The following is a 27,685-nucleotide window of genomic DNA, read 5'->3' on the forward strand; positions in this document are numbered from 1 at the left end:
ATAAAACCAGCATATAATCTTTAAAAGCTTGTGATTTTGTACATTTTAAGGATAGTTACTGGCTTTAAGGATTCAGGGTGCGGTCATTGTGATCAATGGGGCAAAAGCTAATGGCAGAATATGGCCAAGCTTCAGAGACATTTTCGCCATTTTTACTCTCTTGTAAACTTGTATGTCCCCTACTACACGTTCATGGTGGTGTATAACAATAGCAGTAGATGTGGCTGCAGGAACCTGTATTAACAGAAAATTGATAATAAATGATACAGCAAGTAAACCCCCCAATTATAAGAGGAGGCAGCTCTTGTCACAACTGCTAAAAGACAGGGACATTCTCCCTTATACTTGCCCAAAACCAATATGGCCGCCGGCCCTCGTACTAAACTGCCCCCTGCTACTCCCACGCCTCCTTGCCCGGAACTAGAAGCTGGACTGCGTGGAGGGTGTTATTGATGTGCACACGGGACAGTCATGCCTGTAAGTGATTTAGGGACCGGTGCGACGGCTGCCGCTAGCACTACAGCGCATGGGGGACATAACACAAGTAGACGTCTCCAACACCGCGAGATGTGTGATGTGCGCTGCTGCCGGGGCAGCTGTTCACATGGTGCGGTTACATATACCGCCCGGTTATCTGACATGTGTTGACATGATGCTAAGCCTCTCCAATTTGACAGCGCCATGGCTATAGGACATATAGGCGGCTCTGAGACAAGCCAGCGCTTGCCATATGCTGCCATGATGTCAGCCGTCCATTACACGCCGAGCACATGGCGCGGCTCAGTGCTAGGCATAGATTGTGACGTGTATGTGTAGTGCTGCCATGGCTCTCTGTATAACAAGTTCTCTAAGGCAAAGTTCACACAAGTTCCATTACACATCGTGTTATTGATGGCACCAGTGTAGCCGTTACTTATTTTCAATTATTAATAATGGAAATTCCATTCAAGTCTATGGGGAATGAAAGGTAAAGGTAGTTTTTGAGGTTTTAAGAAAAGGGCGAGCAATTGAGCCTCCCTCCCTCCCTTTGCGCTAGCATTGCGTTGAAAAAAGCAGCAACCGCTGAATGAGAGAACGCATCCTGATTAATATGTGAGTCCTGGGCACTTGTCAGCTGTTGGCTCTGTTGTTCCTACACAGGATAATAGGGAGAATGCTGTCAATCAGCGGCTGGTGAGATGTTTCCCTGCAGCCTATGAACAGATGATACAATGATACAATTCTCTGTGTCAGAATACAGCTGGCAATCTACTTTCTTTCAGGGTGACTTTGGGAATTTTGAAGTACTACTGTAAAGTATAAAAACTCTGCACTAAACAAAACTAAGCAGTTCTCTAATTTATTATAATCCGCAGCTGATTAGCAGCTTGCAGAGGTTTTACCTTAAAACTGTATAATACAGCAAGAGACACCAGGAGGCTTGTTGAGAGGCGCTGTAGGACCTTCATCCATGTCACACGTGACTCATCACATTGTTTGTTTCTTTTAAGGTATGGCAAACAGTGGCATTAAATGCAATATTTAAAGGGGTATTCCATGAATAAGCATAATTCCTATTCAAATGGGTTATTAAAATATAAAATAATATGTAATTGGTTGTTTAAAATTTAGCTCCCCTTGGCAGAAAAATGTTGTGGCCATACACTATAATGAAGAATTAAAATGCTACTGGCCCTTTTTTGTTTTTGCCTTTTCATTTTTCACTCCCCACCTTCAAAAAATCTAACTTTTTTAAATTTTTCCTTGTAAAGAGCTGTGTTTGGGCTTATTTTCTGTGTAACAAATTGCACTTCATAACGATGGTATTTATTATTCAATGCCGTGTACTGGGAAGTGGCAAACAAATTCTGAATGCCTTGCAAATGATGGAAAAAAAGCATTTGCGCCATATTCTTGTGGGCCTGGATTTTACAAATTTCACTGAGCACCCCAAATTACATGTACAGGCAGTCCCCTGGTTACGTACAAGACAGGGTCTGGGGGTTTGTTCTTAAGTTGAATTTGTATATAAGTCGAAACTGTATATTTCATAATTGTAGATCCAGACAAAAAAAATTTTTGGCCCCAGTGACAATTGGAGTTTAAACATTTTTTTGCTGTAATGGGACCAAGGATTATCAATAAAGCTTCATTACAGACAGCTTACAGCTGATTATTGCAGCCTGGGCTATAGTAAAGCATCCAGAGAGCTTCACCAGAGGTCAGAGGGGTCTGTCTGTAACCATGGGTTGTCTGTAAGTCGGGTGTCCTTAAGTAGGGGCCCGCCTGTATTCTTTATTTTTTGGTTCCATACGATCACAAGGATACCAAATTTGTATAGGTTTTATAATGTTTTAATACATTAAATAAAAATTAAAACCTTCTGTACAAAAAAAAGATTCATTTTACCATGTTCTGGCACTAATAACTTTTTCATATTTCAATGCACTGAGCTGTGGGTGGTAATTTTTTGTGACTTTTGATGACATTTTTAATGCGGACTGGTACAGCCTTTTGATCACGTTTTATAGAATTTTTTAATATTTTTCAAAATGGCAAAAAAGTGTCACTTTCAACTTTGGGCGCTATTTTCTGTTACAGGGTTAAACGGCGGGAAAAATGGTTATTATATTTTTAAGGTCGGACATTTTGGGACGCGGTGATACCAAACATGTTTATGATTCTAACTGTTTATTTGCTTTTATATGTGATCTAGGGAAAGGTGGGTGATTTAAACTTTACTATTTTTTTCATATTATATAATATATATACCGTATATACTCGAGTATAAGCCGAGGCCCCTAACTTTTCCACAAAAACCTGGTAAAACCTATATATTTTTTTACTCGATTATAAGCCGAGTTTGGGTTTTCAGCACATTTTTTTGTGCGCTGAAAAACTAGGCTTATACGCGAGGTAAATATATATTTTTTTTACCATTATTTCAGATCCTCCAGGGTAATTTAACCATGCAGGGTCCGATTGTTAATACTATATACTGCAATACTACTGTATTGCAGTATATAGCAATGTTACAATGATTTCTAATAGCCTGCCATCTGCTGGCTATTAAAGAGCATTGCACATGGCAAGCCTACGAGTCTCAATGAGACTGTAGGCTGCCATGCCAATCGATCGCCACCCTCTGATGACGGCGCCTATGTAAAGGTAAGTTGGGTGCTGTGATCGGTGCCAGCACCGACCGCGGCAGTAACAGGCGGGCGTCAGCTGTATTATACAGCTGACACCCGCTGTGTATAGAGAGAGCTCCGCTCGTGAGCTCCACCCTTCGCAGCATGAAGACGATATAGTTTGTCCTCAGTCACGAAGGAGTTAATCAGTGCATTGATTTTTGTCTCCGTGTAGTAGACACAGGACAGAAGATGGCTGCTGGTCACATGTCCACATCACATGTCCTGCAGATGCCCTGGGTGGTCATGTGATCATCACTATATTTGGCTATAGTCATATTTTCCCAGAATCCCCTAGTGGAGCATCTGTGGCTATAAGACTCCATACACCTACACGGTAGCTTTAATTGGCTGCCTCCATATGAAGGATTCTTCTGGAACTTTTCAGACAGTAAATGACTACTGGCTGTTTTGTAAGGTAAGGCAGTAAGTGTCCTCCATATGGCGAGTTTTCCAGTTAAAGCCACCTTATAGGCTTGTAGAGACCTGTATCCATTGATACTCTACCAGAGCATTCTGGGAAATATGCAAATACGTTTTCCAAGGTGGGAAATGGAGAGCAATGACTACTTTTGCTAACTTGAAAGCCAGCCCCCTTAACACCAAGCATGACTTACAAGAAGCCTAGTAAGGGTGATGTTACACATGACGTTTTGAACCGTTTTTGGTCCGTCTTTAAGCAGTCTGTTAAAAACCGCATCCTTTTTTTTTTTTTAAACTCATCCATTTTTGACCAGTTTTAATTAAGATCATTGGTAAATCCTGTCAAACTGATGCTTTTTTAAAAAACGCGTGCATTTTTAAAAAAACGGATGCGTTAAAAAAACGGACTGCTTAAAAATAGACCAAAAACGGTTTCAAAACCCATGTGTGACATTGCCCGAACATAATGTGGCTGTTTATTTGTATACTGGACTTGCGTTGTCTTGTACAACCTGATAAACTCTGTAGTCTCGTGGGACAATCTAGAGGTTACCTGACGTCACACAAGACATTTTTTGTATGATTGTTATTATTGCTATTGGCACAAATCCCAAAATAGTAAAAATAAAATCCTTATGTAAAGTGTAGACCTTTTATGGCTGCCCTCCAGCAACATCTCTACATGACTCACTCTATTAGCAGCAATATAAAACAAAGGTTAGTTACAGTGCTGAATACATGCCCGTACATGTCTGGTCTCTATCTAGACCAGGAACAATTAGATGCACTTGTATTATAACCCGAGCAGTGAGTGGTATAGCGGGCACACGAGCTGGTAATCCAGCAGGCAGCATGGTAAGACTTTACATTCTCTATCCTATTACTTTCCACCAATGAAACATTAAATTCATTCATTGAAATGTGAATTTCTTTCAGTTGGCTAAAGATTTGCTTCATCCCTCTGCTGAGGAGGAAAGGACTTGCCATAAGAAGAAGAGGTTAGTCCAGAGCCCAAATTCCTACTTCATGGATGTGAAATGCCCAGGTAAGTTAGTGATTTCTTCTTAATAAAGGGGTATTGTCATTTACTGAATTTATTATTATTAATTTATGGAATATATGCCAGGACTCGTATCTATGAAACATCAGGGCTAGTGTGACAGGAGGGAGGGCTGTGCATGTTAACTCTGAGCTTGGGAACCCAGTTCTGAAGATAGATGTGCTATAAATAGCTGATTGGAATACACCTTTAGGGTACACTCACACATCCGTACCTGGTGGGCTTACTGCTGTGCGCTGGAAAGGAGGAGGTGACCCATCCATAGAGAAAAGCACAGACACGGCCACACACACACACACACACACGGGGAAAGATAGAGCATGCTCTATCGTTTCCCTGTGTACGGCGTTACACGTGTGGCACCATACCGCCACCGGGCCGCCATTAAATGACAAAAAACTCCACAAAGTTTGATACCCAATTTCTCCTGAGTATGAGGATGCCCCATGTGTTGTGGTAAACTGCTGTACAGGCACATGGCCGGGCATAGAACGGAAGGAGGGGTAATTAAGAGCAGATCTGCATTGTCACATTTTACAGACTATAAAATGTTCCCTTTTTTGTAATTTGGACATATGGGGATTATTATTTCATAGTTTGTACGGTTGAAAAAAGACACTTGTCCATCAAGTTCAACCAAGGAAGGGTAGGGATTGGATGAGGAAGAGAATTAGGGGAAACAATTCTATATAGCAGGGGTCAGGAACCTTTTTGGCTGAGAGAGCCATGAACGCCACATATTTTAAAATGTTATTCTGTAAGAGCCGTACCATATGCACATACCCCAAGTAGATAGGTAGTTCGAGTGTCACGGGTGCCCCTGTGATCTACGCCTCGGATCGCAGGCACACTTGAGCCGATCTCCATGGCGGCTCCCCTTTCCGAGCTCACTCAACTCGCCACTTTCCGGCTCCCATCCTGCACTCACTAGCAATTTAAAAGGGCCAGTGCGCCACTGATTGGCGCTTCCCACTTCCCGGGTTCCTCTAAAGACCAACAGCTCCCAGCATTACCTGCCGGATCTTAGTGCTTCATGCCTATGAGGAAGCTTTCCACAATGTTTCCTTCCCAAGTGTTGACCTCCCGTTTTGACCCCAGACCTGCTCCTTCGCTGCCAGCCCTGATCTCTTGTTCCATCCCCGACCTTGCGTCATTGCCGCCTGCCTTGACCGTCTGCCTGTTCTTGACCACGAGACTGCCTAGTGATCCTGTACCTCGACCTTGGCTGCCATCGTGGACAAGTTGCGCCTGTGAAACGACCTAGTGGTACCATACTGCAGCAAGACCATCCTGCTTTGCGGCGGGCTTCGGTGAAGACCGGGTGCCACTTAGATTCTGGTCCCAGGTGTTTGCTTACAACATTGTCCGCGGTGGTCCAGGGGGTTCACTACTCCACATCCTGACTCCCTCCACATGCATCCCAGTAGATATTTAGTCTCAGCATAAAAAAAAGAATATTCACTTACCAGTGCTCCCTGCAGGCAGCTCCTCATCGCTCCGATGGTCTTCTCTTTAACCCAGGCTTAGACAATGGTGGTGATGGCGCTTGGGTTGTACAAAGGACGTAGTCAGCGGTAACATCGCTGCCTGTGTCCAGTGATCAGTCTAAGAGACACACAGCAGCCATCACTATTTATTAGAGATCTGTCTGAGAGCCAGATGCAGCCAACAAAAGAGCCATATCTGGCTCCCGAGCCATAGGTTCCCTACCCCTGCTATATAGCATAACAATCAATGTTATTTAGGTGTAAAAAGGCATCTAGACCCTTCTTGAAGCTAAAGAGAATTAGGGGAAATTATTATTATTATTTTTTGTGGATGAGATCCAATTTACAGGTACATCATTACAGGGGTTCAATGGTCAATAATCAGATCTTATTAACTCTTTCTTGGTGATGGTTAAAAAAAAATCATTTAATTTTTGTTTATGGTTTTTAGCATTTTTTTTTCCCCGTATGTTCACCGTACCATAGAAATAATGTGTATTATATTTATATAGCTTTTTTATGGTTAACTTGATTTGCAGAAAATAGAACTTTGCTTGTTTTTGCATTGCAATGTAACAAGCTGTACTTTTTCTTGGTATTATGCCTGGTAAATGTTACTTTTTGATCACTTTTTATGTGCCTTTTATGAGGTCAGATGTGCGTTTAATGGCGTTTACCCTACGGGTTCAGTGACCATTTTATTTTATTATAGGCGTTGTTATGGACATTGTGGTACCGAATATGTTGTGGGGGTTTTTTGGGTGATTTTTCACTTTTTTTTAAAAAAAAAATTGATTATTTCATGGGGACTTCAGGTGACTTTTTTATTCTTTTTGTAAACTTTTTTTAAACTGTTTTATATTGTCCCAGGGAGGGACATGAACAAGTGATCATGTGATCTCTTGTTCATTGTAATATACTGCAATACTAATGTATTGCAGCATATCACATAGTCAGCCCATGCATTCTGTATAGGCTGTCATTAGCACCTTTAGGATCATGCACTCAGGCTGGTCCTGAAGGCAGCCCTGGAATCGTTATCGGACCACAGGATTGCCATGGCAACGATCAGCACCTCTGACCTGCACAGAGGGTGCCGATCGTCGCGGCAATGCACTATAGTTGCTGCGGTCACTATGACCCAGTGTCTATAGGGTTAAACAGGCGGCCATCGTGATCCCGCCTGTTACTTCGGGATCCTGCAGTGATCGCACAAGCTCAGCTTCTGCGGGAACTACCCGCAACCTATGACTTATGTCAGGGTGCGGGAAGGGGTTAATACCCTTAAAAAAATTAAACTTTCTGGAATTTATTTTCTTACTTATGGAGCTAAGGTGTTGCTGTGCAAAATCACGCTTGCCTATACAATCTTGGGAATTGTACAGCAAAAAATACTACTAGGAAACAGTGGGCTAACATGTTCATGGTTTAATTTTATTGCATTCTACAAAAAGTAGGCAGTTTTAGTCTATACACTGTATGACCAATAAAACTGTGTAGCGTATTTCATCTTTTGCTTTTCTTTCTAGGCTGCTATAAGATAACTACAGTTTTCAGCCATGCACAAACAGTCGTCCTTTGTGTAGGATGTTCTACTGTTCTGTGCCAGCCCACAGGTGGCAAAGCAAGGCTCACAGAAGGTAAAGTATGGGTTATTGGGGTGATGGTTATTAAAGGTGGCAATTTTTATTTTTTTTTCTAACAATGTTACATTTGAACATCAATACCATTCAGTCCACCACATAACTAAGCCCACAGAAGGCTATGTTGTGCTGAACTTGGAGAACCTGTCATTTAAATTAACCCACCCAAAAAACTGAGTCCAGTGATATTAATAGAGCCTTGCATATTGAATGTTACTTGCATTGCCCGGCATCCTTGTTCTTGATTGACAGGTCTCACTGCTAGGATATAGAAGCGGCCTATCTTGAATAGTCCCTATAACAGTATGTTCACTTGTGCAGAGATTTGTGAAAGTCAATTTCCTTTATTTTATGCTGGCTGTTGCCACAATAACCATACTGAAATGAATAGAACTTGCTATCAGTTGCAGAAATTTTGCAACTGCGTGCGTTCATGTGTGCAAATAGTTTTTGCTTTTTTTTTTTGTCTTGCAACAACTAATTTGCTGTGAGCGTTTGAGTGCCCATAATGTAGAGAGTTTGGGATGTGGTGCAGTGTAGTCTGTGAGGGATGAGTGTTTTCTGATGCATACCTAGGTACCATGAGGTGGCTGGCCATATCCTCCAATAGGTTTTAAAATTTCAGCTTAAGTCGCCTATTTTGTATGAAGATGATGCTGATGTTGCATTTTGTAAGATTTAACATTGCAACTCTCTTTATTCACAGGTTGTTCTTTCAGACGGAAGCAACACTGAACTCTTTCTTCATAGAAGGAAAGGATTGTGTCTCGCCTTGTAACTTAACCCACAGGATGATTTGCCTTATGTCTGGTCTTATGCACCACTTTCCTTGCTGTGGAAGAAGTTCACAATGTTCACATTGGCTTTTGTAACTCAAGGAGATTTTTTTTTTTTTTTTTTGCAGTTGGACTTGACTATGTAAACCATTTCCTAAATAAATGCAAAATTAAAAATAAGAGTATTGTTAATTTCATTGGGAGGTTGGTATTGAAATCAAAGTCCCTGTTAATAGCATGTAGCTGGCTAATAAGCACATAAAAGGGACCCATTATGGATACTGTGGTAGTGGTATGCCACACAACTCTGCTTACATCAAGGCAGACCTGCGCTTAGACCTTCATCATTTTTCCAATCACTAAAACCATAACGATGGACACATTAAAAAGGTCCAAATGCTGTTGTGAATCTGGCCTAAAGAGTAAATACTTTTACTGTGCCAGATCCATCAAAACATGTTAGAATTCTAGCACATTTTATTGAGGTATATTGCCCTATATTTGTCAAAATTAAAAAAGTATTTTGTCATGAAGCACGTAACTGCAATTTGTGGGTAGATCCAATAAAGGAACTGCGAATAATCCTGATGGGAGTTGTAGTCATTCAAAGGTTTGGTGGGCCCTGGATGTAGACCTCTGAAGTACATTATTCAGCTGCCTATGCATGGTAATGGTAAGGCATTGAAGGATGAAGGTCGTGCAGAAAACCACATACTGTCCAGACTAGAGCATTGGAGGTTAAAATCAGGGGATGTAGAAACAAAACATGAAGTCAATATACAGTATGAAACCTGAAAATGTGATTTAATGTAAAAAGTGTTCTTAAAAATAACAACTTTTTTCATCCCATGATGGATATTTATTATAAAAACCTTTCCATTTAAAATATGTCTTTGTGAAACTGCAGCTTATAACTGGGCTGACTTGGCTTTCTCAAATTCCAGTGCAATTTTTAAGGCGGTGCTGTTCAGCCCTGTACCCTGCATATTGGCTATTATAGTCACCACAACTCCATTTGGAGGGATCATAGTCTGATTCTCATCGTCTGGCAGGATCAGAAGGACACTGCTAGCCCCGACGGCCCCTCCTGTGTGTGATACATAGTGCTTCTGGTGCTTGCATTGTCCAAAATCCTGCTTTGCGTCTACAGTCCCCCATCCCATGGCATACTTTCCATCTCGATCCCAAGACATTTCCGTATTGGGGACCTGACGCCACATTGTAGAAACTGTATCAGGTTTTAGATATCCTGACAGCATTGTGGATTTTTCTTTGGCTTGGTAGCTATACAGGAGGACATTTCCGAATCTCAGAAGGTCATTCACAGTAGAGAGGAATCCTCCACCGGCCCATTTACAGGAGTTGTCAACAAATGGACTATTTATTAGTCGCTTCTTGTCATTGAAACTGTAAAACCTGTGGGTAATGGACAAAATCAGAAGTGAAAATCTCAAAGACAATACATTTCGGGCATAAAGATAATCTTTTGTGAGAATTAAAGAGATGTGGGGGAGCCCATAGACAAATTAAGTTCTATCAGGTAAAATTAAAAGACAAAAACTTTGAGCAGGGAGCCTTGGGCTACATTCCCATCACATTTTAAGGATACATGCATCATATATACCAGGAAAGCTCCAGGCCTGTCACTGGAACCTATCCATAGACATGTACTGTCCGTCTGCCCAGTATAGGTCCCTATCAGCCACAAAAAAGGATGGAAAAACAAAGCGGGCTATGTCTTTATATCCTGATGAGCGGCTCGGCATGGTGTCCCCATTGTAAAGGTATGTTGGGAATCTGTTTAAGGCTACATTCACACAATGGGTGCAGCACCGTACCGTTCTGTAGCCGGGAGAAAAATAGGACATGTCCTATCTTTTGCTGGAATACGGCGCAGTGCGCCTTATATTACGATGGAAAGGGACGGAGGGTGAGCAACGCATATGCGTTTGTATGCAAAGGCATGCAATCAGTGCCCGGTGTCTTGTGTAAATGTGAGTCACCCGTATTTTTACGATGAAGGTTAAAAGTAGATATGACTGTTTCCTCCAGACTCCCGCTACTGGCCGTACTAGTAACTAGATACTAGGGAATTGTAGGGTGCCAGTGGTAATCGACATCCCAGGGTAACACCCGCAAACTCCGATCGCTGGTGTTGGCAGCAGGGAGCTTCCCTGCTCGATCAGCACCCAACTACCCCACCACCTGGTGGTTTTGGGAGTTTGCCGATCCCAAGGTTTCCCATAGTAAATGCCTATAAGGTTCTGTTACGTACGGGACCTTACAGGCAGTGTCAGCCTATGCATCATTCGAACGATTGCTTTTTCATATCCTATATTTGGACAATTAAAAATAAAAAAAAATTGCCCCATTCCACAATACATTTACATAAATTGAAAATCACAATGTCTGTAATGACCCATACATTAAAACAAAATCATTATATCTGCACGATTAACACTGTAAAAATGTTTTTTTTTTAGAAAACCCACCAAAAATTATGATTTTTTTTTTTTAACCTAAAATTCAATAAAAAGTGACCAACAAACCGTATCAATACACAAGTGGTACTGTTGTAAAGCAGAACATGTCCTACAAAAAAGTTTTCCTCCAGCTATATAAACCAAAAATTAAGTTATGCTCCTTGGAAACTGACCGTACTGACTCATTGAATAAATCTAACATATTACTGCCGGTACATAGTGAACACAAAAGTGAAAAATCAATTACAGAATTGATGACACACATACACAATTCTGGTGGTAGATGTCCTTTAAGCTATAAACTGGCTACATCCTGAACTATGTTACATTCTGTTGATTGTTGAGGGAAAAAGTTTTTTTTTAAAAGGGGAACACTACTGCATGGGTAGAGGAAGTATTTTATAGAAGAGAAAGCATTTTATTGTGAATAAATTATAATTATTCCATTATTTTGCAAAAAAGTGCACAGAGAAGCCACCAGAGGGCAATAACTTCAAAGAGAAATTGTAAGGCTGGAAGGACAAAAACTTTGTAAAAAAAAAAAAAAAACCTGAAGCAACAAAATGTAAATCAGGAAGTTATTTCTTTAGCTAAATGGAACATATTTAGGAATTCCAGTAAATAGAACTCTATATAATCTGTGGTAAAGGGTTTGCATATTCTCCAGCGCTCTGCTGTTATACCAGCGCTGTTAGGGCATTACTAGAATTTCAGTAACTCGGCCACATCATACATACGTTTTCAGTGAATCACATGCGATTGTTAACCAGCCCCCAGTGTCCTGCATTTAAACAAAAATCGCATGCATTTTTCTGGAAACGCAGGAGCGAGCACCAACGTTGATTTATGGATGCTATCGGCATCGGTGAGTTTTCACTGATCCATGTGGAGGCTGCAGAAAACTCGGAGCAGCTCCTAATCCTGTCCATGTTTGTGACTTGAGCCTTCCCATGTACAAAATACTGATGCCCATTTTTGCAGATCTGTTGCTTCTTTACAAAATCAGGTGATCTTTCGAGGGATTGGGACAAACTAGTGACATAATCTGCCAGCCTTCCAATTTTTGGTGTATTCACAATAATTGATGACATACAGCTGACAATAGGACTGTTTTTGTGGACATATGGCTCAGGTACTCATTACAAACTGGTGACATGTGGACTGCAAGACTGACCACGGATCCAGAGAATGGCACAGATGCGTGTGCTGCTTGCTCATTAACAAGTTCAGTGCAAGAAAAAACATCTATTCGCTGGAGGGATTTCATGGACCAAACCTTGTATCTCTAGACTGAACTCCTACGTGGGCAAGTTGCCTTAAACTCAGGCTGCGTTCACACGTTGCATTTTTAGATGTGTTGCATGGAAAACCCAATGAGGTGGGGCTTTGCCAGAAGACATGCATTTCAGTGGAAACACATATAATTATAACTCTTTTTTTAAAAAAGCGCACAGATTATGCAGCGCTACACAGAGCTTGCCAAATCAGTCCCTGTTCCCATGGGCTTACAATCTAATCAACCTACCAGTATGTTTTGGAGTGTGGGAGGAAACCAGAGGAAACCCACACAAACACGGAGAGAGCATACAAACTCTTTGCAGATGCAAAGGCTGTAGTGCTAACCACTGAGCCCCCATGTTGCCCTTACATATGCATTCTGACAAAGTTCCCCCACGTCATGTTTTCCAATGTAGTCAAAACATCCTAAAAACTGCAATGTGTGAATGAGGCCTCATGTTGCTACTTTCAATTTTCAAGAATGTTGCTGCTTCTACAATGAGGACAGAGGATCACTAAGAAATGTAGTGTCAGAACAGTAACTCCAGTATGAGCAGTAAGCAGTCTTTGTTAGGAGGGTCACTTTAGGACACTCACTTATTGTGCAGACTTGCTGGAAATTGTTCATCATTGTGGTGTCTCTGTGGTTGTTTGACCACTGCTCCCAGCATTCCTCATGCTGAATACAGCTTTGCCTTGGGTTTGAGCAGAATTATTAAAAAGCTGCAGAAATAGTTTTGCCTTAGAGCAGTAAAGAAGCTTGTGATAGCCATAGAAAGTGAATAAACAATACAAATGGGAACATTCTGAATACAACAAATACAGCTATGAGGAACTACAGCAAAATCACACAGGAAACAACATTTGAGATGTTGTGATTCTCACCACTAAATTTCTGCTTGCACAGGTGCTCATACTGAGCCAGGATGGATTATCCACCTGATCAGAGGGGGGCGCTAAACAACCTGAAAACCCAAGATACAGGCCATATAAGAATATGGAAGAAGAGGTTCATCAAGCAGTGTCCCCTTCATAGAATTGAAAAGCCAACATAGCTCTGGAGCATTGCAGTGATCAAAAGATCAAATGGGAAAAATGAAAAGATAATCTAACCTTCATATTTCATGTCTGTAGGTCCTCTTCTTGCTTTGGACCTAAAGAGGCACAGGAGCATCGGAAGCAAGAAGACGACCTACAGGGAGCATTGGGCAGCGTCAGAAAGGTGAGTACAGTGTTAATTTTTTTATAGACAGAAGTATAAGCTGAGTTAGGGTTTTTCAGCACACATTTTGTGCTGAAAAACTCTGCTTACACTTGAGTATGTATGGTATATAAAAATCACATTCCCAACTCTATCCTAACAGTGGATATCTCTGGTTCTGTTCTGGTTCAATCCTAATATAATGCTAAAGGAAACTGTATATTGGAGTTTGAAGTGGTTCACAAGATTGCTTTAGGGGTGTTATTTTCATGTGTGACATGAGCGAGAAGACTACTTGACTACTACTTTTTATCCCCTTAAAGGCGTATTCCCACGAAGACAAGATTCTTAAATATACTCAGGATTTCGGTTGCCCTGGGATCCGACCGTAAATCAGAAGTCTAGGGTCGGGCATGGCAGATTCTCCTGTCTGACATTGCAATGAGCTCCTCTCTGCATTGACCCCTCCCCTTGCATTCCAACACACACACACACACAGACCTCCTGCTGGCAAGTGTGAGGAGACTTAGTCAACAAGCTGCTGGCAAGATAATGGGGCAGCCCCCCTTCTTCCCCGGATAAAGACATTGGGGCAGATTTATCAAGCTGTGATAAATCAAGAGTAAGAATGTGCTTAGTTGCCCATGGCAACCAATTACAGCTCACCTTCAAAATATTCACGAGCACTGGTAAAATAAAAGTTGAGCTGTAATTGGTTGCCATGGGCAACTAAGCAGAATCTTACTCTTAGGCAGCTTGATAAATCTGCCCCAATGTCTTTATCCGGGGCGGGGGGGAGCTGGGGCATCAGCAAGTGTCAGGATAGAGAGTGCCTGTACACACTATGGAATTTTACACAGACTTGCCTAGAGAGTGATAGTACCAAAAACAGCAATAAAACTGAGTAAAATTGTAAAGTAAGGGGTTAAAAATTATCTTTATTGTGTAGACTAGACAAGACTATTGTCTAAACACTAGAGAATTGAAATTTGAGAACTTTCTTTCATGGGCAAACCCCTTTACTGACCGCTGCATCCTCTTTTACAATCCCAATGTTAGTGGTGGGACTGGGTTGTGATAACACAGACTGACACCAGCACTTGCAGGAACTGATGTCTAACAACATTCTTCTAACACAGAGCCATAGAAAGGTGTGTTTAACCCTTTAGATACTGCGGTGTCTAAGCTTGCTCCCTCTGCAACCCATCGGCACCTAGCGGCTGTAATCACCGGGTGCCAATGGTGTCTGTGATAACGTACTGTATATACTGGAGTATCAGCCGAGGCCCCTAATTTCTCCACTAAAAACTGAAAACCTATTGACTCGAGTGTAAGCCGAGGGTGGGAAATGCATTGGTCACAGCCCCCCAGTATATAGCCAGCCCCCAGTTTGTCCAGCACATAAAAAAAAAAATCTATACATACTCACCTTCCGGCAATCCCAATGCTCCTGTCACCGCGGCTCCTCTTCTTTTGCGCACACTATGACGTCATCAGCGGCGACACTGCCGGCTGTTACAACAAAGAGAAGACAGAAGAGGAGCAGCGGGGAGCCGCCTCAAGCATCGGGGGTGCCGGAAGTTGAGTATGTAAGTTTACACGTGTATAAGCCAAGGTGAGGTTTTTCAGCACATATATATACGGTATCTATTAGGCTGGGTTGGAGGCCTGGACTAATAGATGCCTGCAAGTAAAGAAATAATGCACTGCACTATATAAGTAGTTTAGTGCATTATAGAACAGATCAAATGTTCTCTTGTTAGTGTTAAAAAAAAAAATCTAATAATAATAAACTGGGTGCATATAACATTTTTATTAGAGAAAACAATTTGTGTGTTTTTTGTTTTAATATACTGCACTAAAAAGGTATGAGGGGGTGGCCAGTTTCAGTAAATAATTGATATTATTAATGAAATGCTATCCGATTTTTCAATATACTTTCTGTATCAATTCCTTGTGGATTTCTAGTTCTCTGCTTCGGTCCTGCTATAGAAAGGTTCTATGATTACTTCCAGTGGATAGAAATCTGCCCATTTCTATCTGTGATGTCACACAGGTGCATGAAGCATTATTAATCATTAATAATAAAAGCCGTGTGATAATAACGGCTCCTGGATCTGTGTGAAATCACATGTCCATGGTCAGATTTTTTTATGGAAGAAAATATAGAAGCTTTCTATAACAGGACAGCAAGCACAGATCTAGAGAACTCTGAGGAATTGATACAGAAAATGTATTGGAGCCTTTGCCTGCATTCCTGCCATCAATTACAAAAAAAAAAAAGTATAGTGGAAAATTATATAACTTTTCCTTACTCAAACTATCAATTATATGCTGAAAGTGGACACATTTTGCTAATAAAAACTATATTTCGCCCCAATAAAATCAAGACCCCATAAGACTATAGTGACAGAAAAGTATACAAAGTTATAGCTTGTGGAAGGAATTGCTGAAAATGACCTGGGCATGAACATGGAAAACCGGTGCAGAGATAAGGGGTTAAAAAGAACATACATTGTTTATTTTTATTATCAATCCAGATACTGTCTCCATTCTGTTCTATACGAGTATGTACAGAGGTTTGCTCTTGTGTTGTGTGCATTGACACTTCCAGTAGAGAAAAATGTACAGTTCCCTGTTCTCTTTCAACATCTCCATCAGAAATAGAGATCTTACAGTTGATTTGTGTTATTGCTCTTTAAATTTCAGACCTCCTATGCATCCAACAGCTAAATCAGCAAAAGTAGGAATTTGGCAGAGGGTATTGAAGTACAGAATTAGATATGAAAATAAATAATGTGCACTGAGATTTCCATCCACACAGCTACCATACTACCATATACAGAGAGTGCTTCTAAGGGGAAATTATACTGTGTACAATGGCCATACACTACACTGCAAGCCTATGAATAACAGTCTGGTAATCATTAAAACAATCCAGACCCTTTTCCTCGGACACACCACCTAGTAATCTTCTTTTTGGCTTGGTTTCCTATTGGATGTGTCTGCATTTTGTAACAGCTGCAGACCAGCTATTTCCAAATGTCTTACCCGGCATGTGTTTAACTGCAACTTATTTCAGCCACTGTATTGTACACTACTACCTCTATATGAAATACATGACATTATTACACAAGCTTAGGATTATTTCCGGTTAAAAAGTAATGTAAAGGAAAAATAAAAAAAATTGTGCTTGGCATATATATATATATATATATATATATATATATATATATATATATATATATATATATATGTGTGTGTGTGTATTATGATTCAGTCAGTTGCACATACCTTGCTCTGTTATATATGATTGGCTCATGTTCCTCAGGAATAGTGTTTTTCATGCCCATATCCTTAAACATCTGCTGCATGTAATCCAGAAACCTTCGTCCTGAGGCACGCTCTACCACAGCACTTAGTAATGTCCATGCATGGGTGGAATATAGGAACTGCGACCCTGAGAGGAAAAGAAATGATCAGCAACCAAATAAACAACAGAGAAAACCGTTACACTGCTGAAATGATTGCATTTTGTTTTGAAAAATTGTGGTGTACTGTCAATTACAGGCAGTTCCCGGGTTACGTACAAGATAGGTTCCATAGATTTGTTATTAAGTTTAATTTGTATGTAAGTCGAAACTGTGCATTTTATAACTATAGCTCCAGACACATTTATTTTTGCCCCAGTGACAATTGGAATTTCAAATTTTTTTTTGCTGTAATAGACCAAGGGTTATCAATAAAACTTCATTAAAGACAATTTACAGCTGACCATTGCAATCTGGCACTATGTTAAAGAATCCAGGGAGCTTTTCCAGAGGTCACAGTGGGCAGAGGGGTCGTCTGTAAGTCGGGTGTCCTTAAGTAGGGGACCGCCTGTATATTGTTGAAAACTCCATCAAATGCTTGTAGCCATCTTCCCGATCATGCATGGATTGTAAGTGATTTCAAAGCTCCCAGCGTAAACACTTAACGTATTCATAGACTTATACTGGCAGACAGAGGCATCCATCTGTACAGTATATGTTGCATCCAGGGTGAAATTCGGGATGGAAAAATGCAGCATGCAAAGTACAGGCTCAGCGGAGGCCATAATTGCCAATGAGGGATGGATGCAACCATCATCCATTAACGACTTCCACAAAGGATACCCTGTGGAAGGTCCCCAGTAATCTAACTGTCCATATTCCAGCTTTTAAGGTGAAAGGAACTGGATGATGTATCCCACTGTATGAGGGATACATCGGGAATCCACCTGACATGTCCTTACAATGGAGGGCTTAAAATTACATATGAATGTAAGCAAATGCTGAATTAAAAGCATCAGTATTAGCTGATTCGCCTCTCCTGATGGCTGAGGTGAGTGATATAACCGGATGAATGCATTGGGTCATAAATTAGGAGCATTGCCCTGCCGGCAAAGGGACCATCAGGACCAGAGTCCTAAACACCAGTTTGATAAATGTCTCCCTCTCTGTAATGTAAAAAGAAAGTGCTTCAAGTCTGTCTCACATTTGGAAAAAGCTGTCACCATTCCAAAAATTATTTATAGCCCCAGTGCATTGAAAATTAAACATGACACTACTTTGCAGACAATCTCTTGCCATCTTATATCTAGCTGCTGTGTACGCACAAACCATGTGGCCGGATCACGCAGACATATAAGCTATTCTCTGCTTCTTACAAACAGATAATAGGAAGTACAACTGCAAGATCATGCTCTACAGGGTTTGTTTTACATGCAATAGGTTCTGCAGTTGATGTGGTTTACCATCCCATTTATGGTCTATATTAGAAGGAAGCACAGGAGAGCAAACCAATAAATCAATATTCAACTATATCCATGACCCTGAAAAAATAGTGCACAATGTTAAGTCACCTACCAGGTTTAAACACCAAAGGATCATTCTTAAAAAGTTCTAAGGCATCAATCACACTTCCGAATTTGTCCTTGATATAAAACTCCTCAGGCTCCAAAGACACATTTTTCTTGGATTTTGCAGTATCCAGAGATTTAACTTTGTCCTCCAATTTAAGTGATTCACTCTCCTCCAGGGGCGTCTTCTCTACAGTACTCACAACTGAAGCCGCTGGTTCTGAGGATTTCTTGCCAACTTTCTTCCTGATTTTCTGGATATCCTTCTCATAATGTCTGATTCCACTTAGATGTGACACCAGTAACCTGGTTGTTATGGTCACCTGTAATTGAAATAATCACAAATTAGAAACACTTCTACAGAGTGAGAAACAGAGATGAAAGAATAAGGCCGGCGGCACACGTGGCGTTTTAAATCAGTTTTTGACCCGTTTTAATTAAGATAATTGGTAAAACCGGTCAAAAAATGGATGTGTTTTCCAAAAACGCATGCGTTTTCCAAAAACGCATGCGGTTTTTAATGGACTGCTTAAAAACGGCCCAAAAATGCGCTCAAAATGCCACGTCGCAGCCCTTTTCCGGTTTTGTGTTTTCTTTTTTTACTCCTACTTTACAAAATATATAACATTTTTCCATTTACAGAGATATGGGAGCTTGTTTTCTGCACAACAAATTCTACTTCCTGGTGGCACTATGTAATGTACTGGGTAGCTGGAAATTCCACATACAATAGAATTTTTCTTTGGGATTGTTTTTAGAGCTTTTACTTTGCAGTAAAAATGAAACATCCCTTTTATTCTTTGGGTCAGTACAATCACAGAGAAAAAAAAAGCATTCATTCTGACTTTTTGTTCGTTTTTGGTCCGCTTAAAGCATGTGTTTTCTGTCCGTTTAAAAACGCCTGCGTTTTTATAATGAATCGTTTTTGCCCATTTTTCCCAATTATCTTAATAGATAAACAGGTTCACTGTTTTCCCCAATTATCTTAATAGATAAATAAATTTCAATAGGTATTACTGCACATCAGATAAATGGGAGGTTGCTTGAAGATTAGGTATCCAACTCCAAAATCATATATAGAAAATGTAATCCAAGCACACCAATATGCAGAAACAGGTTTTTCTTAGGACATATGGCCAAAATTCATGTGTGTACGTTTTTCCGCTGTCGTAGCAGCCTTTATCAAACACATAGGCCAGCAGGAAGAGAGGGGATTGCAATGTAATGGCGCCTAAGAATAGTACAGCAGTACTCCATGTTAATGGTGCATGATGCATAGAAGGGCTATTACTAAGCATGAGTTTGGGGGGCTATTAGTGAGTTACTTTGTGGGGTCCATTACCGAGTGTAAGTGGCATTGTTACATGTCTGGCTACATTTAGGGATCATTATTAGGTGGGTGGCACAATGTGGGGGCTTTATTAAGTGTGATGGCCACAAGAAAGGGGTGTGATGTAAAGTTTGGTGCCATAATTGTACACAAAGGTGGGTTTTATAACATGTAACATTAGGGGGCATTACTAGTATTTTTAGGAGGACTTTATGTGTAGCTATATGACGTTATTTAGTGATAACAGACAAAGATTTAGGGACACTAGAAAAGTGCAGAACATAAGATGTCTGTGTGGTAATCTCCATAGGGGCAGCGCATGGCGGGAAGAAGAGAAATGGTGATGGTGTGCTTAATGGAAAATATGAAGAACAACTACTGCAGTCATTGGATATTATAGGTAGCATTTCTACTGTGTTTTCTGAAGCTGTACAGTTGTTTTTAAGTACAGTTGTTTCAGGTGCAAGTGCTTGGGGGGTATGTACAAAAGGGGACACAACTGAGAATTTGTTACAAAAGCATTGGTTCCCGTGCTCCAGATCTTTTGTGACCCTAGCAACTCCAATAGAGGGAGATCTGTTTGCGGTCTCATACAGAAACTGGTAAATGCTGCAACAGTTCCCATTTTCTGTCATAACAATTGAAAAGAGAGCAAGGGGCTTTATAGGCAAGACCTGCTTGGAAGTGATAAATATGCTGCCTTACCACACACATTTCTACTTCATGTCCACAATGTGTACAATAAATCTGCCCACAGTTTTTTTGTAGATACTCCTGGTAGCAACTTATATCCACTAAAACAAAAACTATATAAAGTCAACAGACCTGAAACTGGAGGATCTTTTAGTTTGTGGGCAGTTTTAGTTGGAACACGGGCACAGATTTTGGGCTACTAATTGTGTTACATTGGTCGGAAGAGCAATTTTTGTTGTAGCTGAAATATGACAGCCTGTATAAACTGGTAAACACTATCTTATACAGAGAAATGGCCCTGTTGTGTCCAGGTAAACTGTGTAAATGAAGAGCAGCATTATTGTATACAGATGAACAAAAAGTTGGGACGTTATTTTTTGGTTTTAAAAGTCTTCTGGAACAATGGAGCACTTTTCACACCTTTTCACCTTCAAACTCCTTTTCTGGAAACTCCGGTACGTACTTCTGCACTGGTGCATCTAGATCTATCCGACCCTCCTCCCAGAGTTTGGCTACCGCCATCATAGTAAAAGATTTGCTGATACTGGCTACACGCATGACACTGTCTGGTGAACATGGAGTCCGGTTCTCCACATCAGCAAAGCCAAGCCCTATGGAAAAGAAGCACAGTATTCACAGCTGCTTAAGTTATTATATGGATTTTACAAATAATTTGAATGCCATCTCTGCAAATCTTACAGAGAAATAACTCCACTACAAACCCTTACTTTATTCTACTACTTTAAAGTTTAAAAAAAATTATCTATACAGGTCTATGTAAAAGGTGCTCCATTTTCTGTACCAAGACCTGTGGCATAAAGCTGTTTGCCAATTTGAGGACCTAAGTACACCCACAAATCAATAGTTTGCATCTATCTATTTGCTATCCACTGAATCAAAGGTTAGCACACAGATACATTTCTTATCTATTGGCTCATACAATTGGCCGTGGTTTACACAGCATACGTCCGTATGTATAATGCGTCTGTTTTGAAAACCAAATCCAGAAACACAATGAAGGGGGGGGGGGATTATCACAAAAATTGTTGAGTCAGTACTTTGGGCTGTGCAATATTATAAGCTTCTGATCATGTATCTGGCTTATGAGACATGCCAGCATTATTTCAGTATAACGCTTCATCTTCCAGGATACAGAAGGACATCACTGTGATTCTGACTTTTCTGGATAACATTCTGGTGACAGTTTGTAGGCGTCCCATGATTTTATGTTTTTATATGAAATCAATAATATTTGATCAGGCCTCCCACAACATACCTGTAATATACACAGGGGATTTCTGTATTCCATTCTTTAAAAATCAGTTTGCATAACAGTAATTGTGTTTTACCAAAACAAATGTCTCTGGGCCTTGTGGCTCCATGTTACTTTCCTAACACTCAGATCCTTACCACACAGGGTGATGAGATTTACCTTCAGTCCAAATAGCTTGTCCATCTACAGAAACACCCACCACTATGCCAGGAGATCCCACTTCATCCTGAAAAGTAATGGAAACTGGTCACTAAAAGCCATTTTATGTCCCATCCCCAATAAATTGCGATTATTGAAGAAGTGCGGCTTTTCCCAAATATCCATATATTCTATGTTCTATCAGTGGTAAAACTGATGTGTTCTTGAATTCTATGGGGTTTACAAGGTCATAAAATTATAAATGAGAAATTTGCTCAACTCCCGTTCAGATAAAAAAAAAATCTGAGCTGTGGGGCCAGCCACTACAGAGAGAATGGAGCTGTACAGGCAGTCCCCTACTTAAGAACACCCGGCTTACATACTTACTGGATTTGGTAATTTACTGTACTTTAGTCCTAGGCTACAATAAACAGCTATAACAGTTATCACAGGTGTCTGCAACATATCCAACATTTTTAAAATATAATAGTCATAGAGATCCAAATAGAGAGCTACAATTATAAAGTATACAGTTCCGACTTACATACAAATTCAACTTAAGAACAAACCTGCATAACCTATCTTTTACGTAATGCGGACCACCTGTACATCTCTCTATATATATAAAAAATGGAATTAGCTGATGTATGGGGATCCTGCATCCATTAATAATTTGTGGTAAAACTACAAGTCAAGGTGTTTTCAACTATGGTATGCAGCTTAAGGCTGTGGTCACACGATGTGTTTTGTTTGCATTTAACGCATGTTTTTTTCAAACAGCTGAAGAGTAGATTTGCCCAATTTCATTGTCGTCAACATTGTGTTTACAAAATGCTAGCGTTAATGCACATATTAGTGGTGACAAACACGTTTGTTAGCAAAACGTTAATGTGTATGTTAACATCGCATTAACGCAAGTGTTTGGTTAAAGCAATGTTGACAACAATGCAATTAGGCAAATATCCTCTTCAGCTGTTTGAAAACGCATTAGTTAAACGCAAACAAAACGCAGCGTGTGAACGCAGCCTAAGGGTGACGCGCATCTACACCATGCAGTCTGGTTGGTATGCTTTTTGAATATGTACATGCATTTATAGTTTTGATACTGTGTTATTTTGGAGTGACCAGCCAATGATATTTGTACTGATGTTGATGTCTTATGTGGTGATAGTAGATACTTTATGACTCTACAGTCATGGCCAAAAGTTTTGAGAATGATACAGATGTTAATTTTTACAAAGTCTACTGCATCAGGTTTTATAATGGCAATTTGCATAGACTCCAGAATGTTATAAAGAGTGAACAGCTTAACAGCAATTAATTGCAAAGTTAATATTTGCCTAGAAAATGAACTTTTTCCCCCAAAACACATTTCAACTTCATTGCAGGCCTGCCTTAAAAGGAGCAGCTAACATCGTTTCAGTGATTGCTCCAGTAACACAGGTGTGGGTGTTGAGGACAGGACTGGAGAGCAATCTGTCATGATTAAATAAGAATCACACTCCTGGACACTTTAAAAGGAGACTGGTGCTTGGCATCATTGTTTCTCTTCTGTTAACCATGGTTATCTCTAAAGAAACACATGCAATCATCATTGCACTGCACAAAACTGGCCTAACAGGGAAGAGTATTGCAGCTCAGTCAACAATCAATCGCATCATCAAGGAATTCAAGGAGAAAGGTTCCATTGTTGCCAAAAAGGCTCCAGGGTGCCCAAGAAGGACCAGCAAGCGCCAGGACCGTCTCTTAAAAGTGTTTCAGTTTCGAGATCGGGCTACCAGCAGTACAGAGCTTGCTCAGGAATGGCAGCGGGCAGGTGTGAATGCATCTGCACGCACTGTGAGGCGGTGTCAAGGAGGGCAGCAAAGAAGTCACTTCTCTCCAGAAAAACCATCAGGGACAGACTGATATTCTGCAAAAGATACAGGGAGGGGACTGCTGAGGACTGGGGTAAAGTCATTTTCTCTGATGAATCCCCTTTCCGATTGTTTGGAACATCTGGAAAACAGCTTGTTCGGAGAAGACAAGGTGAGCGATATCACCAGTCTTGTCTCATGCCAACTGTAAAGCATCCTGCAACCATTCATGTGTGGGGTTGCTTCTCAGCCAGGGGAATCGTCTCTCTCGTCTTGCCTAAAACACATCCATGAATAAAGAATGGTACCAGAATGTCCTCCAAGAGCAACTTCTCCCAACCGTCCAAGAGCAGTTTGGTGATAACAATGCCTTTTCCAGCATAACGGAGCACATTGCCATAAAGCAAAGGTGATAACTAAATGGCTCAGGGAACAAAACATAGAGATTTTGGGTCCATGGCCTGGAAACTCCCCAGATCTTAATTCCATTGAGAACTTGTGGTCAATCATCAAGAGACGGGTGGACAAACAAAAAAACAACAAATTGTGACAAAATGCAGGTATTGATTGTGCAAGAATGGACTGCTATCAGTCAGGATTTGGTCCAGAAGTTGATTGAGAGCATGCCAGGAAGAATTGCAGAGGTCCTGAAGAAGAAGGGTCAACACTGCAAATATTGACTTGCTGCATTAACTCATTCTAACTGTCAATAAAAGCTTTTGTTACTCATAATATGATTGCACTTGTATTTCTGTATGTGATAAAAACATCTGACAAACACACATAAAAACCAGAGGGCAACAGATCATGTGAAAATATAATATTTGTGTCATTCTCAAAACTTATGGCCATGACTGTATGTTGGATCATGATGTGCACCACCTTGTCTTTACCACCTCTTGTGATACTGTTTTCAATGGGTGTTTTTGAGTCTTGGTGACAATGAAATTGTTTGTTTATATAAGAAAATATACATTGAGTAATGATTCTGTGGAATTTTTTTGGTATAAAAAAGTGCATAGTCTACTTGTAAGTATTTATTAAAAGATAGGACATGTCCTATCCCTCCCCGTGTTATGGCGCCATGCGCCGTGCATCTCTATGGAGAGGAAGTGGTCACCCCTCCTACTCTCCATGGTGCCTGACGTGCGCATGTATCCCTGTATACCATCAGTCTGTACTCACTATATCCCTGTATACCATCAGCCTGTCCTCACTATATCCCTGTATACCATCAGCCTGCACTCACTATATCCCTGTATACCATCAGGCAGTCTTAACTATATCTCTGTATACCATCAGCCTGTATTCACTGTATCCCTGTATACCATCAGGCAGTCTTAACTATATTCCTGTATACCATCAGCCTGTCCTAATTACGGTATATCCCTGAATACCATCAGCCTGTACTCACTATATCCCTGTATACCATCAGCCTGTATTCACTGTATCCCTGTATACCATCAGGCAGTCTTAACTATATTCCTGTATACCATCAGCCTGTCCTCACTATATCTCTGTATACCATCAGTCTGTATTCACTGTATCCCTGTATACCATCAGGCTGTCCTAATTACGGTATATCCCTGAATACCATCAGCCTGTACTCACTATATCCCTGTATACCATCAGTCTGTACTCACTATATCCCTGTATACCATCAGTCTGTACTCACTATATCCCTGTATACCATTAGCCCGTGCTCACTATATCCCTATATATCAGTGGTGGCGAACTTATGGCACGGGTGCCAGAAGTGGCACTCAGAGCACTTTCTGTGGGCAGTCAGGCCTTCACCCCAACACTGAGTTTGCCAGGCAGGACTCAAGGCTTCCTCCGGTGGTCCAAGACAGCCCAGGACGTGCCATGCTCAGCGCTACTTTAAAGCGACGCCTTTGGCTGCCAGGATTACAGGAGTAGCCAGAAGGTGTGGATAGAGATGGATTGTCATTGGAGCTCCTGCTCTGGTTCCCTTGATTCTGCCTCTTCAGGGGACCCTGGAGGGAAGCTACAATCCAAATTTCTCCATCTTCTTTCTATTGTATTGGTGAACTCAGCACCCCAATATGATTAAAGGGGACCTACCACCACGATTCTACCTATAAAGGTAGATCGGGTGGTAGGTGGATGAATGGGACGTGAGGATAGCCCTTTTTTGGGCTAATCCTCACGTCCCAGCTATCTTAAAGAAAACTTTAATTGGGGGATATGTAAATTTTTTTAAGCGGTTACTGGGCCGTGGAGTAGCCGGACATGAGGCTACACGTCCACGCTCCAGTAGCCTCTTTTCTCCGACTACCATTGCATCTTCGGCGCACAGCTCTCCGTAGCTGCGTGCCCTCGTCCGAGTACCCGGCATCTGCGCATGCGCAGTAGCTCCGGCCTCGGAGCTGTGGACACACACCCGCAGGCCTGCGTTCTGCGCATGTGCAGAACGCCAGGTATTCGGACGAGGGCGCGCAGCTACGAGGAGTTGCCCGCCGAAGATGCAATGGTGGGCAGAGAAAAGAGGCTACTGGGGCGTGGAGTAGCCGCGACGTGTAGCCTCATGTCCGGCTACTCCACGCCCCAGTAGCCGCTTAAAAAAATGTACATATTACCTGATTAAAGTTTTCTTAAAGATAGCCGGGACATGAGGATTAGCCCAAAAAGGGGCTATCCTCACGTCCCATTCATCCACCTACCACCCGATCTACCTTTATAGGTAGAATCGTGGTGGTAGGTTCCCTTTAAACCCTGTGATACAGCAGGGATCAATAAATTACAGCTTAAATTGTCATGCTGGCATTTTGCAACATAAAAGTGGGTTTTGGTTGTAGCTTGGGTACTCTGTCTCCAAAAGGTTCGCCATCACTGCTATATACCATCAGCCTGTACTCACTATATTGCTGTATACTGTCAGCCTGTGCTCACTATATCCATATATACCATCAGTCTTTACTTACTATATCCCTATATACCATCAGGCTGTCCTCACTATATCCCTGTATACCATCAGCCTGCACACACTATATCCCTGTATACCACCAGCCTGCACTCACTATATCCCTGTATACCATCAGGCTGTATTCCCAATATCCCTGTATACCATTAGCCTGTCCTCACTATATCCCTGTATACCATCAGCCTGAACTCACTATATCCATGTATACCATCAGTCTGTACTCCCAATATCCCTGTATACCATCAGGCTGTCCTCACTATATCCATGTATACTATCAGCCTGCACTCACTATATCCCTGTATACCATACGCTAGCAGGGCTCCTGAGACAGCTGGAGAATGCTACACATGCTCCTGTGACCAATCAGCCTGTACTGCGCCTCAGACTAGGTGGGCGCTATATAAATTGTATGATTAGAATTATACACAATCGTGAATCCATGTACTCCATGAATCCTTCCAACATACCTTCACTCTCCTGAGCAGCTCCCTGCTCCTGTCTATGGCTGTAATGTAGGCCTCTCGGGGTTTTCTCTTTTTCTGGCCATCTTCCTGGCCGGGTCCTTCGGCAACGCGAGCCGCAGCGACAGCGAGCCCTAGGCCGAGCAAGACCCCGGGAAGACGGCGGGCAGGACGAGATATTCGGGAAAACATAATTTCAGACCCCAGTCCAAAACAGGAGAAATAGTGGAGGGACGGGCTTAGAACCCCCTCTGCACACACGTGGTATAGGCCTTCACTGTATTACAGTATCACATAAAGACTTTGGACTAAACCAAAGAAACGTTCCGGGGGTGTGCTTTGTTAAACATTGTATCAGAATATTAGCACCTTTCACATGGTCTAACACGTAAAAATGCGGATTTATGCAGGAGAATGCATTTATGAAAACATGCGCTTATATTTTTAAACCTGTGCCAGCAGGTTTACTTCCTTGTGATACCTCCTAACTTTCACAATGACAAAGGAACACATTTTGCAGGGTTACATATTTTCCTGCCCTAATTTCACACCTCCCAACTTTCATAGCAGGGAAAGAGGTCTAAAATATG

General features: G+C 41.2%; 2 protein-coding genes across 3 annotated transcripts; one reads left to right on the forward strand and one right to left on the reverse strand.

Annotated features, from left to right (window-relative positions):
• Positions 1-333: 333 nt before the first annotated feature.
• On the forward strand, positions 334-8,739 carry RPS27L (ribosomal protein S27 like). 2 transcript variants are annotated; one of them, XM_072147761.1, is made up of 4 exons: positions 334-477; positions 4,530-4,638; positions 7,670-7,780; positions 8,490-8,739. In XM_072147761.1, exons 1-4 carry the CDS (start codon positions 472-474, stop codon positions 8,516-8,518), a joined length of 255 nt encoding a protein of 84 aa, XP_072003862.1. In that variant the 5' UTR covers positions 334-471; the 3' UTR covers positions 8,519-8,739. The 2 variants fall into 2 exon arrangements, with proteins under 2 accessions (XP_072003862.1, XP_072003861.1); XM_072147760.1 differs by lacking the exon at positions 334-477 and adding an exon at positions 4,216-4,448.
• LACTB (lactamase beta) lies at positions 8,231-27,390 on the reverse strand. The gene is made up of 6 exons (XM_072147759.1): positions 27,102-27,390; positions 21,856-21,922; positions 20,844-21,034; positions 18,408-18,723; positions 16,816-16,981; positions 8,231-9,975 (listed from the first exon to the last, which is right to left on the reverse strand). Exons 1-6 carry the CDS (start codon positions 27,285-27,287, stop codon positions 9,468-9,470), a joined length of 1,434 nt encoding a protein of 477 aa, XP_072003860.1. The 5' UTR covers positions 27,288-27,390; the 3' UTR covers positions 8,231-9,467.
• Between the last annotated feature and the right edge of the window lie 295 nt (positions 27,391-27,685).

This window comes from Engystomops pustulosus, chromosome 4 (genome assembly GCF_040894005.1).
Source record: "Engystomops pustulosus chromosome 4, aEngPut4.maternal, whole genome shotgun sequence".
Classification (NCBI taxonomy): Eukaryota; Metazoa; Chordata; class Amphibia; order Anura; family Leptodactylidae; genus Engystomops; species Engystomops pustulosus.